The sequence below is a fragment of the Haematobia irritans genome, chromosome 2 (genome assembly GCF_050003625.1).
Source record: "Haematobia irritans isolate KBUSLIRL chromosome 2, ASM5000362v1, whole genome shotgun sequence".
Lineage (NCBI taxonomy): Eukaryota > Metazoa > Arthropoda > Insecta > Diptera > Muscidae > Haematobia > Haematobia irritans.
In genome coordinates, this window is record NC_134398.1 from 151,618,746 (window position 1) to 151,633,966 (window position 15,221).

Here is a 15,221-nt window from a genome sequence, read left to right on the forward strand (position 1 = left end):
CATAAATAAGTCGACAAATTTTAATTTTTTCACTGTACTTTACAAAAAAAAGTTGGACAAAGAGGAGGCCTCCTCCTCGACCATATATCGAAAAACAAAGTAGTTTTTATTTGCCTAGACGTCCCCTTCGACCTTCCCGCAAAATTTCAATAATATCAGATAATTTTGTTCCAATTTTCACAAAAGTCGGGCAAGATGGATGTCCCCCTTCTCGACCAAATATTAAAAAAACCAGGTACCCCATAATAAATGCATAACCTAACGGCGTGTTCTCTGTAAATCTCAAGTAAATCAGAGAATTTTTGTTTTTTTTTTTTTACTGTAATTTAAACCAAAATCGTATAAAGGGGTGGTCCACCTCCGCGACCAGTAGCGGGTCTTTGTCTAGACATCACCCCTAGCATTTCTTGGATATTTCACCCAAATCGGATAACTTTGGCCAAATTTTCTGGAGTTGCATCAGATATGGCGCTGTTTATAAAAAAGATTTTCCCGCTTTTCCAACAAAACTTTTCTTTGCTATGAACCTAACGGAGCCCAAGACCTTTCCCATGAATGCAAAACCATGGAAATCGGTTCGTATGTTCTGGAGTTATTGCGTCAGGAAGGAAACCCCGACTTATTTTTATATGGCAGATTTCATGTTCTAAAAAATCGAAAGATGGGTCAATACGGAGACTACATCAAAAACATGGAATATCAAACAAACGTATATCCCTGTAGGGATCTAAGATACCTAAATATTTATTTTTAATTTAAGATAAAACGCATAAATATTTCTTAGCCTATATCAGCGTTGCCACAATGAATTTTTATTTTGGACCAACATTTTTCCAAAATTCGTGCCAGCGGACCGAAATTAAATTAATATAATTTAAAAGTTAATTTTTTCCAAAATTTTACTTCGATAGAAAAATTTATAAAATTTTTATTTCTATAGAAAATTTTGTCAAAATTTTATTTCTATAGAAGATTTTGTCAAAATTCTATTTCTATAGAAAATTTTGTCAAAATTTTATTTCTATAGAAAATTTTGTCAAAATTTTTTTTCTTTAGGAAATGTAGCCAAAATTTTATTTCTATAGAAAATGTGTCAAAATTTTATTTCTATATAAAATTTTGTCAAACTTTTATTTCTATAGAAAATGTTGTCAAAATTTTATTTCCATAGAAAATTGTGTCAAAATTTTATTTCCATAGACAATTTTGTCAAAATTTTATTTTTATAGAAAATGTTGCCAACATTTTATTTCTTTAGGAAATTCAGCCAAAGTTTTATTCATTTATCTGAAATATTGTCAATATTTTATTTCTTTAGCAGATTTGTTAAACTTTTATTTCTATAGAAATTTATCGCAAAATTTTATTTGTATATATTCAAATTTTACAAAATTTTCTTCGGATTCAACATTTTTGCATAATTTTGTATCTATACAAAATTAGTTTTTAAAGTTTATTTCTGTATAAAATTTTGAGAAATTTTTGTCAAAATTTTATTTCTACATAAAATTTGTTAAAATTTTATTTCTTTAGGAAATTTTGTCAAAATTTTATTTCTATAGAAAATTTTGTCAAATTTTATTTCTTTAGGAAATGTAGCCAAAATTTTATTTCTAAAGAAAATAGTGTCAAAATGTTATTTCTATAGAATATTTTGTCAAGCTTTTATTTCTATAGAAAATGTTGTCAAAACTTTATTTCTTTAAAAAATTTTGTCCAAATTTTATTTCTACAGAAAATTTTGTCAAAATTCATTTTTATAGAAAATTTTGTCAAAATTTTATTTCTACAGAAAATTTTGCCAAAAAAAAAAAAAATTTAAAGAAAATTCTGTCAAAATTTTATTTCTTTAGATAATGTTATTTATTTATCTAAAATATTGTCAATATTTTATTTCTATAGCAAATTTGTTAAACTTTTATTTCTATAGAAATTTTTCACAAAATTTTATTTATATATACAAATTGTCTTCCTATTCAACATTTTTGCATAATTTTGTATCTATACAAAATTATTTTTTAAAGTTTATTTCTGTACACAATTTTGAGAAAATTTTATTTGTATATAAATTTTAAATAAATTTATTTTTATTTTTTAAATAATTTTTTTGTTTTTTTTATTTCTACATAAAATTTTGTTAAAGTTTTATTTCTATAGAAAATTTTGAAAAAGTTATCGATTTGACGAAAATGATGAAAATCAACCAAATTCCATTTGGTTCGACTATCGGACCAAATTTAAAAATATATTTTTTTTTACCAATTTTGCTTAAAATCTACACTGCGAAATTGGTTTATATTGGTTAACATATATATCTGGACCGATATAGTCCATCTTCTAACTTGGCCTTCTTGCAAATAAAAAAAACAATTTGTGCAAATTTCAGAACGAGGATTTCATTATTGATGACAGTAGATGAACAACCAAACAGACAGACATACGATCACTGTTATATCGTCTTATATTTTCACCTCATCCAAAATATATATCTGTGGACTTTTGACAAAACAACATATGTCTATTTTTCAAATTGTTCAGGAGAGCGAAAAAAAGCTTTAATGTATTAAAATAGTCATGCTGTATTTACATTTAAGAAAATTTTAAAATTTCTTATTATGAAACTTTTTGTGCTCTATCTGCTGATTGTTTTTAAAATTAATTAGGGTTTAGATTTATGGAAATATTTTAGAAAATATGAGATATGATGTTTTGTCAAAAAAATTTTTTAGAAAAAAATCAACATAATTCGATATATGTTGTTATGTCAAATTAATTTTTCCAAACCCCAAAACTAGATTTATTAACATAAGTCGAGTTACAATGTTTTATCAAATTGTTCAAAAGAAAAAAATGGGATATGTGTTGTTTTTCGAAATGCGTTTTATTGAAGATTTTGGAAACTTAAAAAGAAAAATTCATTAAATGTATTTTAAATAAAAATATTTCCTAAAAAAAAAATTACACAAAATTCATTGAAATGTATTACAAATTAAACTTTACTCTTATATAAAATTATTCATCGTTGTCTATTTCGTCCAAATCGGAATCTACTTCAATTGAACATTCTCCTTCAGTCTTTAAATTTTGATAAAAATTGTGAAAATTTTCGTTGATCAATGGCAGCATTTCAATCAAATCACGTTTTTTGTTCATTGAAATAGGCAGATCAGAGGTATAACTTTGGGTTAATGATGCTGTTTGTTCCTTTCGACGACGTTGATTTATATTCAATTCTTTGAATTTTTCCTCCATTGTGTGAGAATGTTTATATTGTAGTATTCCAAGTTTGTCTTTCTCATATCGCATCCATCGCACCATCTTCCATTCAAATTTCTCACCTATAAATTATAGCCTGTATTAGAAAGAAGTTAAAAGTTATGCTTAAAATATATATACCAACCTGTGACATTATTTGTTCTCCAACTAAAATTTTGCTTCAAAAAAGCTTGAAAGTCGTAGAAGTCATCTTGTTTCAATTCATGGACAACATATTTTTTATTTGTAGCAGCTATTAAGTTCGCCCAATCATGTGGATGTTGTATGGATCCAGAAGATTTTTTTTTCTTTTTTTCTATCTGTGCATGAACTGTATCACACTCAAGGTGAGTATGACCTACGATAAGAAATTTGTGATCAATTGTTTGAATACTTGGATGATCCTGCAGGATTTTCTCGAACACTGCGCAGACATACGAGTTTCGATTTTGTCCAGGACACGAATCACTATATAAAATAACGTGATTTACTGAATATGGTAGTTCCGAAAGGTATTTATAAATACAAGAACCAATATCATTTGCTCCTCGTTTTGCAATACCTTCATGCCAAATATAGCAGTCAGCTTTGTTTGTAGCACCATCATGGATAGTAAAGTTGAAAGTCCATAAAGGACGCTTGTAAAAAAATATCGATGCACTCAAATACGGAGTTGGCAGACACTGCTGCAAATCAAATGTACACATTTTTACGGACTTATCACTCATAGAAAGTATTTTATCATTTCTTTTACATTCATAGGCGAAATCAGCCTCATTATGATGGTTAGTTAGCTGTTGCGAAAGTTCTGATTATGAAATTTTTCTTGCCATGTCGGCAAGCAAGCGACCTCTCTCCATTGTGGTCTGTTATGTAATGAAGAGATCGCATTTATTTAATTTTCTTCCAAATGCACACGACAAAAGCACATATGTAGAGATGAGAACACGGTTTCTTTTCTTTTGATTTTGACAAAACCTATTACGTCGACATATGATGTTTTGTCAAATTAATAAATCGCAACATTCGTATGAAGAAAATCAACATAATTCCACTTATGAAAGCGGGGTTTCAATATCTACATTTGACAAAAGAACATATGTCGAAATATGTTGTTTTGTAAAAAGCAAATTATAAAATAACACTGACTGACAAGTCGATATACGTTGTTTTGTCAAATGTTGATATCAGCTTTTTTTTTTAAATTGATCGATTTTTCAACTTAATTGAAATAAGTTATTTTGTCAAATGCAAATAAGTAAAAACACGACTTATGTTGATTTTTCGATGTTTATATCTTCCGATCTATATATCGTAGGAAGACGCTGACTAGACCAAAAGATGCGCCTTCAAAAATCACCCATATGATTAAAAAAAATGCAAATTGTCATATCTCGACTTATGTTGTTTTGCCAAAAGTCCACAGATATAATTCTCTAAGTGGTTTCACTGCAATGTGGAACGCCGTTCGGACACGGATATAAAAAGGAGGTCCCTTGTCATTGAGCTTAACATGGAATCGGGCAGCACTCAGTGATAAGAGAGAAGTTCAGCACTGTGGTATCACAATGGACTGAATAGTCTAAGTGCGCCTGATACATCGGGCTGCCACCTAACCTAACTTAACCTAAAATATATAATTCATATGATCGGAAATATATATATGCGATATTTGGATGTGTTAAAAACTATGTAGAAAACTTAATATAACCCCATCCTATGGTGCTGGGTTTAAAAATATCTTTGTAGATATTAGGAAAAAATGTACTGTTTGACTATAATAAAGTAAGCAATGTTTTTTTATATCCATGTGTACAATAAAAATAAATTTTCCAAGCTATTTGTTTCCAGGTAATAAAGAATCTTTTTGTCACACAGACAAAATCTATGTAGCTTTCCGATTAAGTGAGCAAACATAGAATAAAGGCATCATGTTTGATTTTTTGCTTTTTCTTCTTTAGCAATGTTGAACTTTTTTCTCCCCCAACACCAAACAACCCTCTCCCCTAGTTGTAGTCCTAACATTGGATATATTTAAAAGTGAAAATCGATTAAATCCTCGAATTTCAAACGTGTACTCTATCGAAGGATATTTACAGCAACAGCAATATTTCTTCCATCGGACTCTGGACATCACATTTCGGATATGCCTCCTGCTTACTTTAATTAGAAAGTAAAACTTTTTCCTGTTGTCCTTTGGTCAATGAAAACCGTATAAACTTCCATAACAATATCCAGGGAGAGAAAACAAAGGAATTTGAGGTACTGACATGATGTCCTGGATAAAGAAGGACATCTACAACAACCTGAGATGTACAAGTGAAACTTTTTAATTCGTTAGATATTCCTATGATGATTTCCGATTGATGTCCGCATGGATGGAGATAATTCGCAAGGTAAACTAACACAAGTTGTTGGGGAATTATTTTGTAAAAAGATTAAATAAAATATAACAAACAACAAGAACAATTGATGTTACTTTAATAACATTGACATTTATTGGTGAAATTCGCAAAAAGATAGTCGTTGCTTAAAAGTAGCAAATAAGCGTTTCCCTACATTAGAATTAAGAGATTTCCGTTATTTTTATTAACATATTTAGATCTATAAAAAATATTGAGAACAAAATATATTTTATAATTGAGAACTTTTTTAACATCTGTCCTCCCTTTGAGGATTTTGTACATTTTTTATACGAATTTTGAGAAATAATATATTCAGCTATATTTCTGAAAGCAATGTTCCCTGAAAAACTTAGTAAATATCATAATTATATCATAAATACTTCAAAAGCTTTTTAATTGCCAAAAATTGGAATTAAAAAGAATTTTATCTTGCTCTAACAAATCACAATGGATTGAAAAGTCTAAGTGAGCCTGAAACTTAATCGGGCTGCCACTTTCGTCGGGGGACTTGGAGCCTTATTTAAAACTCAACCGTTCTGTGGAAAGTCTGGCATTACAGTGTGTAAGATATGACTAAGATATAGGGAAATTATCACATAATTTTGTGTAAAGTGTGGGAATTTTGGCCATATTTGTATAAACCGGTAAAACGAATATGCGGAGGCTTTATCTAAATCTGAACCAAATTAGATCAAGCTTGACACACTTAAATATCATATTAAATATATTCTCTGTGGAAATTATCCAGCAAATTGGAGGAAAATCCCATTGAAAATGGGTCTATATATAATCTGAATGGGCTATATATAATCTGAACCGATTTTGACTAAATTTGACATGCATAGTTAGAATAATAATTCTGCAATATCTGCAAAATTTCACGTAAATGGGAGTATAACTTTGGCCCCCGTGGTCATATGAGTGTAAATCGGGCGAAAGATATATATTTGAGCTATATCTAAATCTGAACCGAACCGAAACAATTAAGTTCAAAACTCTGGCTTTTGAGGCCATATAAGTCCAAATCGGTCGAAAGATATATATGGGAGCTATATCTAAATCTAAAGCGATTTTAATCAAATTTGGCCCACATAACGACACAATTTAACGTACACTGAAAAAAATATTGTCGTGAGGCCAAAGATTTCATGTCTTTAAAATACGAATACAAATTTTGCTTAGCATAGAAGACGCATTTCTCTAAAATAAAGTTATTTTCCCTGTCCAAAAGTCGATAAACTTTTCAATGAAGTCGTATTGTCCTTATAATTAAGTGATTTGACTTAAAAATGGGTATCTTAACATGAAAGAAAAAATTTATAAGCTAAGGTCAACTTGACTTTAATAATTCAGAAAAATTCTTTAAATTTAATGAAATTGTCTTTAAATTTGTTGTCTTTTTGCATCTTGACTACAAAGCAAAAAATCGTTCAAATATAGGACATGTTTTTCAAAACTTTATTTTAAAGAAGTTTTTTACTTCAAACATAGCATAATTTCTACTGGAAGTCGAGTCCTAATTTGGAAAATAAAGTTGCCGTTAACTCGTTTTGAAAGGACTTTGATAGCATATGAAGAAAAAAGCTGAGAAAGCGAAAAATTTTAATTTGCTCCCTAGAAGCAAGTACACAAAACCTAAATTTAAAAGAGAATTGTGTCTTAAAAGTATCCTTACTTGTATTCTCCGCTTCTTTGGCTCGGAATCAATACCAAATTTTTTAAAGTAAAGCCAAACTCTTTGGAACCGAGTAAGCTTTTTTTTCAGTGTACCTCTCGTGCAAAATTTGAAGCAAGTCAGGGCACAACTCTGGCTAAATATGGAAGCTATATCTAAATCTGAACCGATTTCAATCAAATTTACCAAGCATTGGTAGAATATCAATTCTACTCTCTGTGCAAAATTTCACGAGAATCGCTAGCAAATTTTGGCCTCTGTTGCCATATGAGTCTAAATCGGACGAAAGATATATATGGGAGCTATATCTAAATCTGAGCCGATTTGGCTGATATTTTGCAAGTTTTTCTAGACTTAAAAATATTTGGATGTACGGAATTTTAAGAACATCGGTTGATAAACACGCCAATTATGACCAGATCGAGGATAAATATATATGACAGCTATATCTAAATCTGAACCGATTTTTTCCAAAATCAATAGCCCTATGCCAACTTTTAGGACGATCGGAATTAAACTGCGACCAGTACTTTGCGCACAAAAATACATGAATAGACAGACAGATGGACGGACAGACAAAATCGACATGGCTAAATCGACTCAGAATTTAATTCTAAGACGATCGGTATACCAAACGATGGGTCTCAGACTTTTTCCTTCTTGGCGTTACATACAAATACACAAACCCATTATACCCTCTACCACGGTAGATAATTTCTTCTAAAATGAATTCTTAGTGCAATTCTCCGCTTTTTTCGGCTCGGAATCAGAACCAAAATCATTGTGTAAAACAATCTTTGCAATTGTTTTTTTTATACCCTCCATCATAGGATGGTGGTATATTAACTTTGTCATTCCGTTTGTAACACATCGAAATATTGCTCTATGACCCCATAAAGTATATATATTCTGGGTCGTGGTGAAATTCTGAGTCGATCTAAGCATGTCCGTCCGTCCGTCTGTTGAAATCACGCTAACTTCCGAACGAAAAAAGCTATCGACTTGAATCTTGGCACAAGTAGTTGTTATTGATGTAGGTCGGATGGTATTGAAAATGGACCCTCAGATTTGGCTTGCGGAGCCTCAAAGAGAAGCAAATTTAATCTGATCCGGCTGAAATTTGGTACATGATGTTGGTATATAGTCTCTAACAACCATGCAAAAATTGGTCCACATCGGTCCACAATTATATATAGACCCCATATATACCGATCTCCAGATTTGGCTTGCGAAGCCTCAAAGAGAAGCAAATTGCATCCGATCCGGCTGAAATTTGGTATATGGTCTCTAACAACCGCGCAAAAATTGATCCACATCGGTCCATAATTATATATAGCGCCCATATAAACCGATCCCCAGATGTGGCTTGCGAAGTCTCCAAGAGAAGCAAATTTCATACAATCCGGTTGTAATTTGGAACATGGTGTTGGTATATGGTCTCTAACAATCATGCAAAAATTGGTCTACATCGGTTCATAATTATATATAGCCCCCATATAAACCGATCCCCAGATTTGGCTTGCGAAGCCTCAAAGAGAAGCAAATTGCATCCGATCCGGCTGAAATTTGGTACATGGTATTGGTATATGGTCTCTAACAACCGTGCAAAAATTGGTCCACATCGGTCCATAATTATATATAGCGCCCATATAAACCGATCCTCAGATTTGGCTTGCGAAGCCTCAAAGAGAAGCAAATTGCATTCGATCCGGCTGAAATTTGGTACATGATGTTGGTATATGGTCTCTAACAACTATGCAAAAATTGGTCCACATCGGTCCATAATTATATATAGACCCCATATAAACCGATCTCCAGATTTGGCTTGCGAAGCCTCAAAGAGAAGCAAATTGCATTCGATCCGGCTGAAATTTGGTACATGATGTTGGTATATGGTCTCTAACAACCATGCAAAAATTGGTCCACATCGGTCCATAATTATATATAGACCCCATATAAACCGATCCCCAGATTTGGCTTGCGGAGCCTCAAAGAGAAGCAAATTTCATCCGATCCGGCTGAAATTTGGTACATGATGTTGGTATATGGTCTCTAACAACCATGCAAAAATTGGTCCACATCGGTCCATAATTATATATAGACCCCATATAAACCGATCTCCAGATTTGGCTTGCGAAGCCTCAAAGAGAAGCAAATTGCATCCGATCCGGCTGAAATTTGGTACATGGTATTGGTATATGGTCTCTAACAACCGTGCAAAAATTGGTCCACATCGGTCCATAATTATATATAGCGCCCATATAAACCGATCCTCAGATTTGGGTTGCGGAGCCTCAAAGAGAAGCAAATTTCATCCGATCCGCCTGAAATTTGGTACATGATATTGGTATATGGTATCTAACAACCATGCAAAAATTGGTCCACATCGGTTCATAATTATATATAGCCCCCATATAAACCGATCCCCAGATGTGGCTTGCGAAGTCTCCAAGAGAAGCAAATTTCATCCAATCCGGTTGTAATTTGGAACATGGTGTTAGTATATGATCTTTAACAACCGTGCCAGAATTGGTTCATATCGGTCCATAATTATATATAGCCCCCATATAAAACGTTCTCCACATTTGACCTCCGGAGCCTCTTGGAGGAGCAAAATTCATCCGATCCGGTTCAAATTAGGAACGTGGTGTTAGTATATGGTCGCTAACAACCATACCAAAATTGGTCCAATTACACAAAAATTGGTCCATATCGGTTCATAATCATGGTTGCCACTAGAGCCAAAAATAATCTACCAAAATTTTATTTCTATAGAAAATTTTGTCAAAATTTTATTTCTAGAGAAAATTTTGTTAAAATTTTATTCGGTTCATAATAAAATTTTCATTATTGTCAAAATTTTATTTCTATAGAAAATTTTGTTCACATTTTATTCAGTTCATAATCATGGTTGCCACTCGAACCAAAAATAATCTACCAAGATTTTATTTCTATACACGCACAGAAAAAACATGTGTGGACATGGTTGCCGCATCCATTTAATGCTTATTTAGAGTATGTAATTGTCGCGAAAACCATGTATTTTGTCTTTGTAAAAGTAATTTTGGAGCGGAGAAAAATATATGTTAGGTTAGGTTAGGTTATGTGGCAGCCCGATGTATCAGGCTCACTTAGACTATTCAGTCCATTGTGATACCACAGTGGTGAACTTCTCTCTTATCACTGAGTGCTGCCCGATTCCATGTTAAGCTCAATGACAAGGGACCTCCTTTTTATAGCCGAGTCCGAACGGCGTTCCACATTCCAGTGAAACCACTTAGAGAAGCTTTGAAACCCTCAGAAATGTCACCAGCATTACTGAGGTGGGATAATCCACCGCTGAAAAACTTTTTGGTGTTCGGTCGTAGCAGGAATCGAACCCACGACCTTGTGTATGCAAGGCGGGCATGCTAACCATTGCACCACGGTGGCTCCCAAAAAAAAATATATGTTGGCAATAAGCATTTAAATGGTTCTCAAATGCCGCAAACATGTTCTATTATTTAAATGATAGAATTTGACACCATTATATGTTCAGGAAAATCATGTACCTGACCATTCAATTTTTTTTTTACTTTTTTGCAGAGAAAAAAGTATTTTTATAGTTTACGTATAGACATGTCTACAACCATTACATGGCCATAACGACCATGTACATTGTTTTCGTGACCATTTAATTGTTTAATTTTTTTGCAGCGACAAGAATTTTATAAAAACATTGAGCAGGTACACACGATTTTCATTTTGCGCGTCAGTCGTGTGTTGATTGTTTCTTGGAATGGACGGAGAATACGGAATTATTGAATTTTGTGTTAATTTATTTATTCAGAAATGGCACGTGGTTTTATGTGAATACAAAAAAGGAAAGTGTAATTGTAAAAAATGTATCTGGTTTTTTTCTGCTTTTTGATATATGGTATAATTTATTTTTATTTGCAGTTACATGATGTCTGCGTTTGTACATTTGATGGGCACGAAGTAAATATGGAATGATTACTTATTGTTGAAATTGAACCAAACTAGAGTTTGTAAAAATATGTGATGTTTGTGTGCACGACATTATAAATACAAATAAACAATGAATTAGTTTATAAATATATAAAAACAAATAAACAAAGTTGATTTTGTGTTTTCTTTTCTCAAGTGGCGTCCTTTTTTCGACGACGAAAAAAGTTTTTTCATAAAAATCAAAACATTTTAGGTTGTGACCATGTTCTTTTAACTAGAAGAAAAACATTTTTGACGAATAACATAACATTTTAGATCGTGACCATTGTCTTTTAATGGAAACAAAATTCTTTTTATCAATATAATAACATTTTAGATGAGGACAATAGTTTTTTTCTTAGAACCATGTTCACTGAGCCAACTTGGTTGCAGGTTAAAATGTTACATGGTCGCCGCAAAAATAGCTGCTATCATATTATTTTGCTCTTCGAATATGATTGTGACAATCATGTTTCTTTTCTGCGTGTAGAATATTTTGTCAAAAGTTTATTTCTATAGAATATTTTGTTAAAATTTTATTTCCGTAGAAATGTTTGTCAACATTTTCTTTCTATAGAAAATTTTGTCAACATTTTTATTTCTATAGAAAATTTTTTTAAAATTTTATTTCTATAGAAAATTTTGTTAAAATTTTATTTCTGTATAAAATTTTGTCAAAATTTTATGTCTACTTTGTCAAATTGAATTATATACGTATTGGATCGAACTATTTTGATTTAATATATACCACGTATGGACTTACATACAATTTAGAAGATGGTGTTAGGAGGTTTTAAGATACCTTGCCATCGGCAAGCGTTACCGCAAGTTAAGTAATTCGATTGTGGATGGCAGTGTTTAGAAGAAGTTTCTACGCAATCCATAATGGAGGGTACATAAGCTTCGGCCTGGCCGAACTTACGGCCGTATATACTTGTTTTTAGTGTAATACAGAAAAAAATCCTATAGTCTCCGTCTGATTTACTACTTTTAATTTTAACCTTTTTAAACCAAATGACATTGTACCATGGGAAATTTACAATTGTAGTTTCTAGAACATTGGAAATTTCTCTGTTGATACTTACATATTGAAATTTATGCTCTTCAACCTCTGACACTGTCATCAATTTGGGTTGTTGACCATCTTCTTGTTGTAGCACTTGTTGGTCGATATGTTGACGTATACGAAGCTCAGTTTCCTGGAAGCGTTTTCTGGTCATATCACAAGGCACAGGCCCACAAACAGAAATATTTGGAAAAGAAACGGAAGTAATACAATTTAATAGCCATCTATCATCACTCACTACAAATCAATCATACAATGACATCTGGGGACATTTGACATTATCCTTGAATGCTTACCTCGCTCTCAAAATACTTTGCATATCCTTAGGGTCCGATGTGAATGGAGTGGGCAAACGTTCCGTACGCTCTTTCATCTTGGCACGTTCTTGCTCCAGGAATTCTCTCAAACGTTGTTCACAAGGACGCCAATCTTCATCATGTATTCTAAACAAAAACAACAACAACAATAATAATAACAAAAAAATGTTAAGATTACAAATAAAAAGCGTAGGATAGTCCTCACAGAGATTTGTTTCGGACAAAAGGAGTATCCATATACAATACAATGGAGAAAGTTATAATCCTTTGGATACATATTATATGAAAGGAGTTTAGATAAAAAAACTTAATTTAATTAAGTCTTGTTCAACACCTGAATGGTTTGTGTTTTCCTTTTGGCGTAACGTTGCTACCAAAAGACAGTGGTTAAGTAAAAGTAACATAATAGAAAGAATAATAAAGAACTGTGACCCCTCCAAGAAAACACATTTTGGTTAATTATATAATATATTGAATAAACTGTATTAGATACGCGAATATCACGCCAATTTGACAAAAATAGGTATATATTTTCCGGCAAATTAAATAAAATGTATTCGACATTATTCTTATTTTTTCACTTGTTAAAGAAAATTTCGTATTTTGAAGGAAATAAGTGGGCTGACTACGTAATACTCTAAACCACCCCTACTAAATTACTAAATCTAAATATTTGTCATAGGTTTGTTACATAAAGCGTATTTCCATATTTAAGAAAATTAACGGGCATATGTTTATGGAAGCCTTGTATGTACAGAAATGCTTGATATTAAGAGCTATACTTGATTTTATACCGACAGAGTTAGTATGCAACTAATATTAATCAAGTAAGGAAAGTCTAAAGTCGGGCGGTACCGATTATACTATTATACCCTGCACCACTTTGTAGATCTACATTTTTGATACCATATCAAATTTGAAAATTTCTTGGGTGCTATATATAAAAATTTATGATCCTATATACACGCAAAGAAAAAAAAAGTTTGGCAAACGTGTACCGAAAACGTTTTTCTTTTTTTAGAGTTTTTGTCACCAAAAAAATTCGTTTGTTACAAAATTTTTATATTTTATAACAAAAATATTTTTGAACCAACAACACAGTCAATTTTGTTTATATCAGACCATAATTATATATAGCCCCCATATAAACCGATCTCCAGATTTGACCTCCGGTGCCTTTTGGAGAAGCAAAATTCATCCGACCTGGTTGAAATTTGGTACGTGGTGGTAGTATATGATATTTAACAACCATGCCAATAGTGGTCCATATCAGTCGATAATCATATATAGCCCCATATAAACCGATCCCGAGTTTTGGTTTTGGAGCCTCTTGGAGGAGTAAATTTCGTCCGAGTCAGTTGAAATTTGGTACATTGTGCTAGTATATGGCCGTTAACAACCATGCCTAACTAGGTCCATATCGGTCTATAGTTATATGTAGCCCTCAGATAAATCGATCGCCAATCACACAAAAATTGGTCATAATTGCATATACGACGTATGGACTAACTCACAATTTAGAAAACGATGTTAAGAAGTTTTAAGATACCTTGCCATCGGTTAGTATTACCACAACGCAAGTAATTCGATTGTGGATGATCGCAGAAGTTTCTACGCAATCCATGGTGTAGGGTACATAAGATTCGGCCTGGCCGAACTTACGGCCGTATATACTTTTTTTTTTTTTTAATTAAGATTTTTTTTAACATTGTAATATCTGTTTTAACTTGAAATTTTGATATTCTAATTTATGTTGCAAGTTTTATACCCTCCGCTTAGGATGGTGTGTACATAAACTATTCCATTCCTTTTATAGCACATAAAGTGTATATATTCTGCACTGAAAAAAATAGTGTCGTTAGGTAAAATATGTCAGAAAAACCTTTTAAATTTATTGAAATTGTCTTTAAATTTGTTGCCTTTTTGCATCTTGATCACAAAACAAAAAATCGTTCAAATATAGGACATGTTTTTCAACACTTTATTTTAAGGAAGTTTTTAACTTGAAACATATCATAATTTCTAATGGAAGTCGAGTCTTAATTTGGAAAACAAAATGGTCGTTAACTCATTTTTAAAGGACTTTGATATCATATGAAGAAAAACAAGTATATACAGCACTAAGTTCGGCCGGGCCGAATTTTAAATACCTACCACCATGAACCAAATATTAGGGTTTCCTTTGACATTTCAGGAGGGCTTGAGGACTTGAGGACACTTCCCGAAGATAAATTTAAGATTTCACCTGTGAGGACTATATCAGATTCTGGATTTACAAGAACCATTTTTGTTTGAGTTTTAGAGGAATCATTAACATCTCTTGTAAGTGTGCAAGAAAATTAAAAAATAACGTCTTGATTTGAAATCTTAAACCAGTAAAAGTAAAATCTGGAAATTTTACATTGAGTTCCAAGCAATTTTCATGATCAGTGCCCCTTCTACACCCTCAAGAAGTGAATTCGGTCTATATGGAGGCATTACCAAATGGACCGATAAAAACTTAATCCGATACATGT

The 15,221-nt window shown here is 32.1% G+C and overlaps 2 protein-coding genes across 2 annotated transcripts in view; both read right to left on the minus strand.

The window, feature by feature from the left end:
• The window catches only part of LOC142226553 (uncharacterized), a 139,692-nt gene that overhangs the window by 8,408 nt on the left and 116,063 nt on the right, over positions 1-15,221 (minus strand). Inside the window, exons 5-6 of the mRNA XM_075296623.1 lie at positions 12,685-12,831; positions 12,408-12,534 (exon numbers count right to left, since the gene is read on the minus strand). Coding sequence (XP_075152738.1) covers positions 12,408-12,534; positions 12,685-12,831 — 274 coding nt within the window. The remainder of the gene's footprint in view (positions 1-12,407; positions 12,535-12,684; positions 12,832-15,221) is intronic.
• On the minus strand, positions 3,009-4,322 carry LOC142226554 (uncharacterized). The gene is made up of 2 exons (XM_075296624.1): positions 3,401-4,322; positions 3,009-3,338 (listed from the first exon to the last, which is right to left on the minus strand). The coding sequence occupies exons 1-2, from the start codon at positions 3,981-3,983 to the stop codon at positions 3,013-3,015; spliced, it is 909 nt and encodes a 302-aa protein (XP_075152739.1). The 5' UTR covers positions 3,984-4,322; the 3' UTR covers positions 3,009-3,012.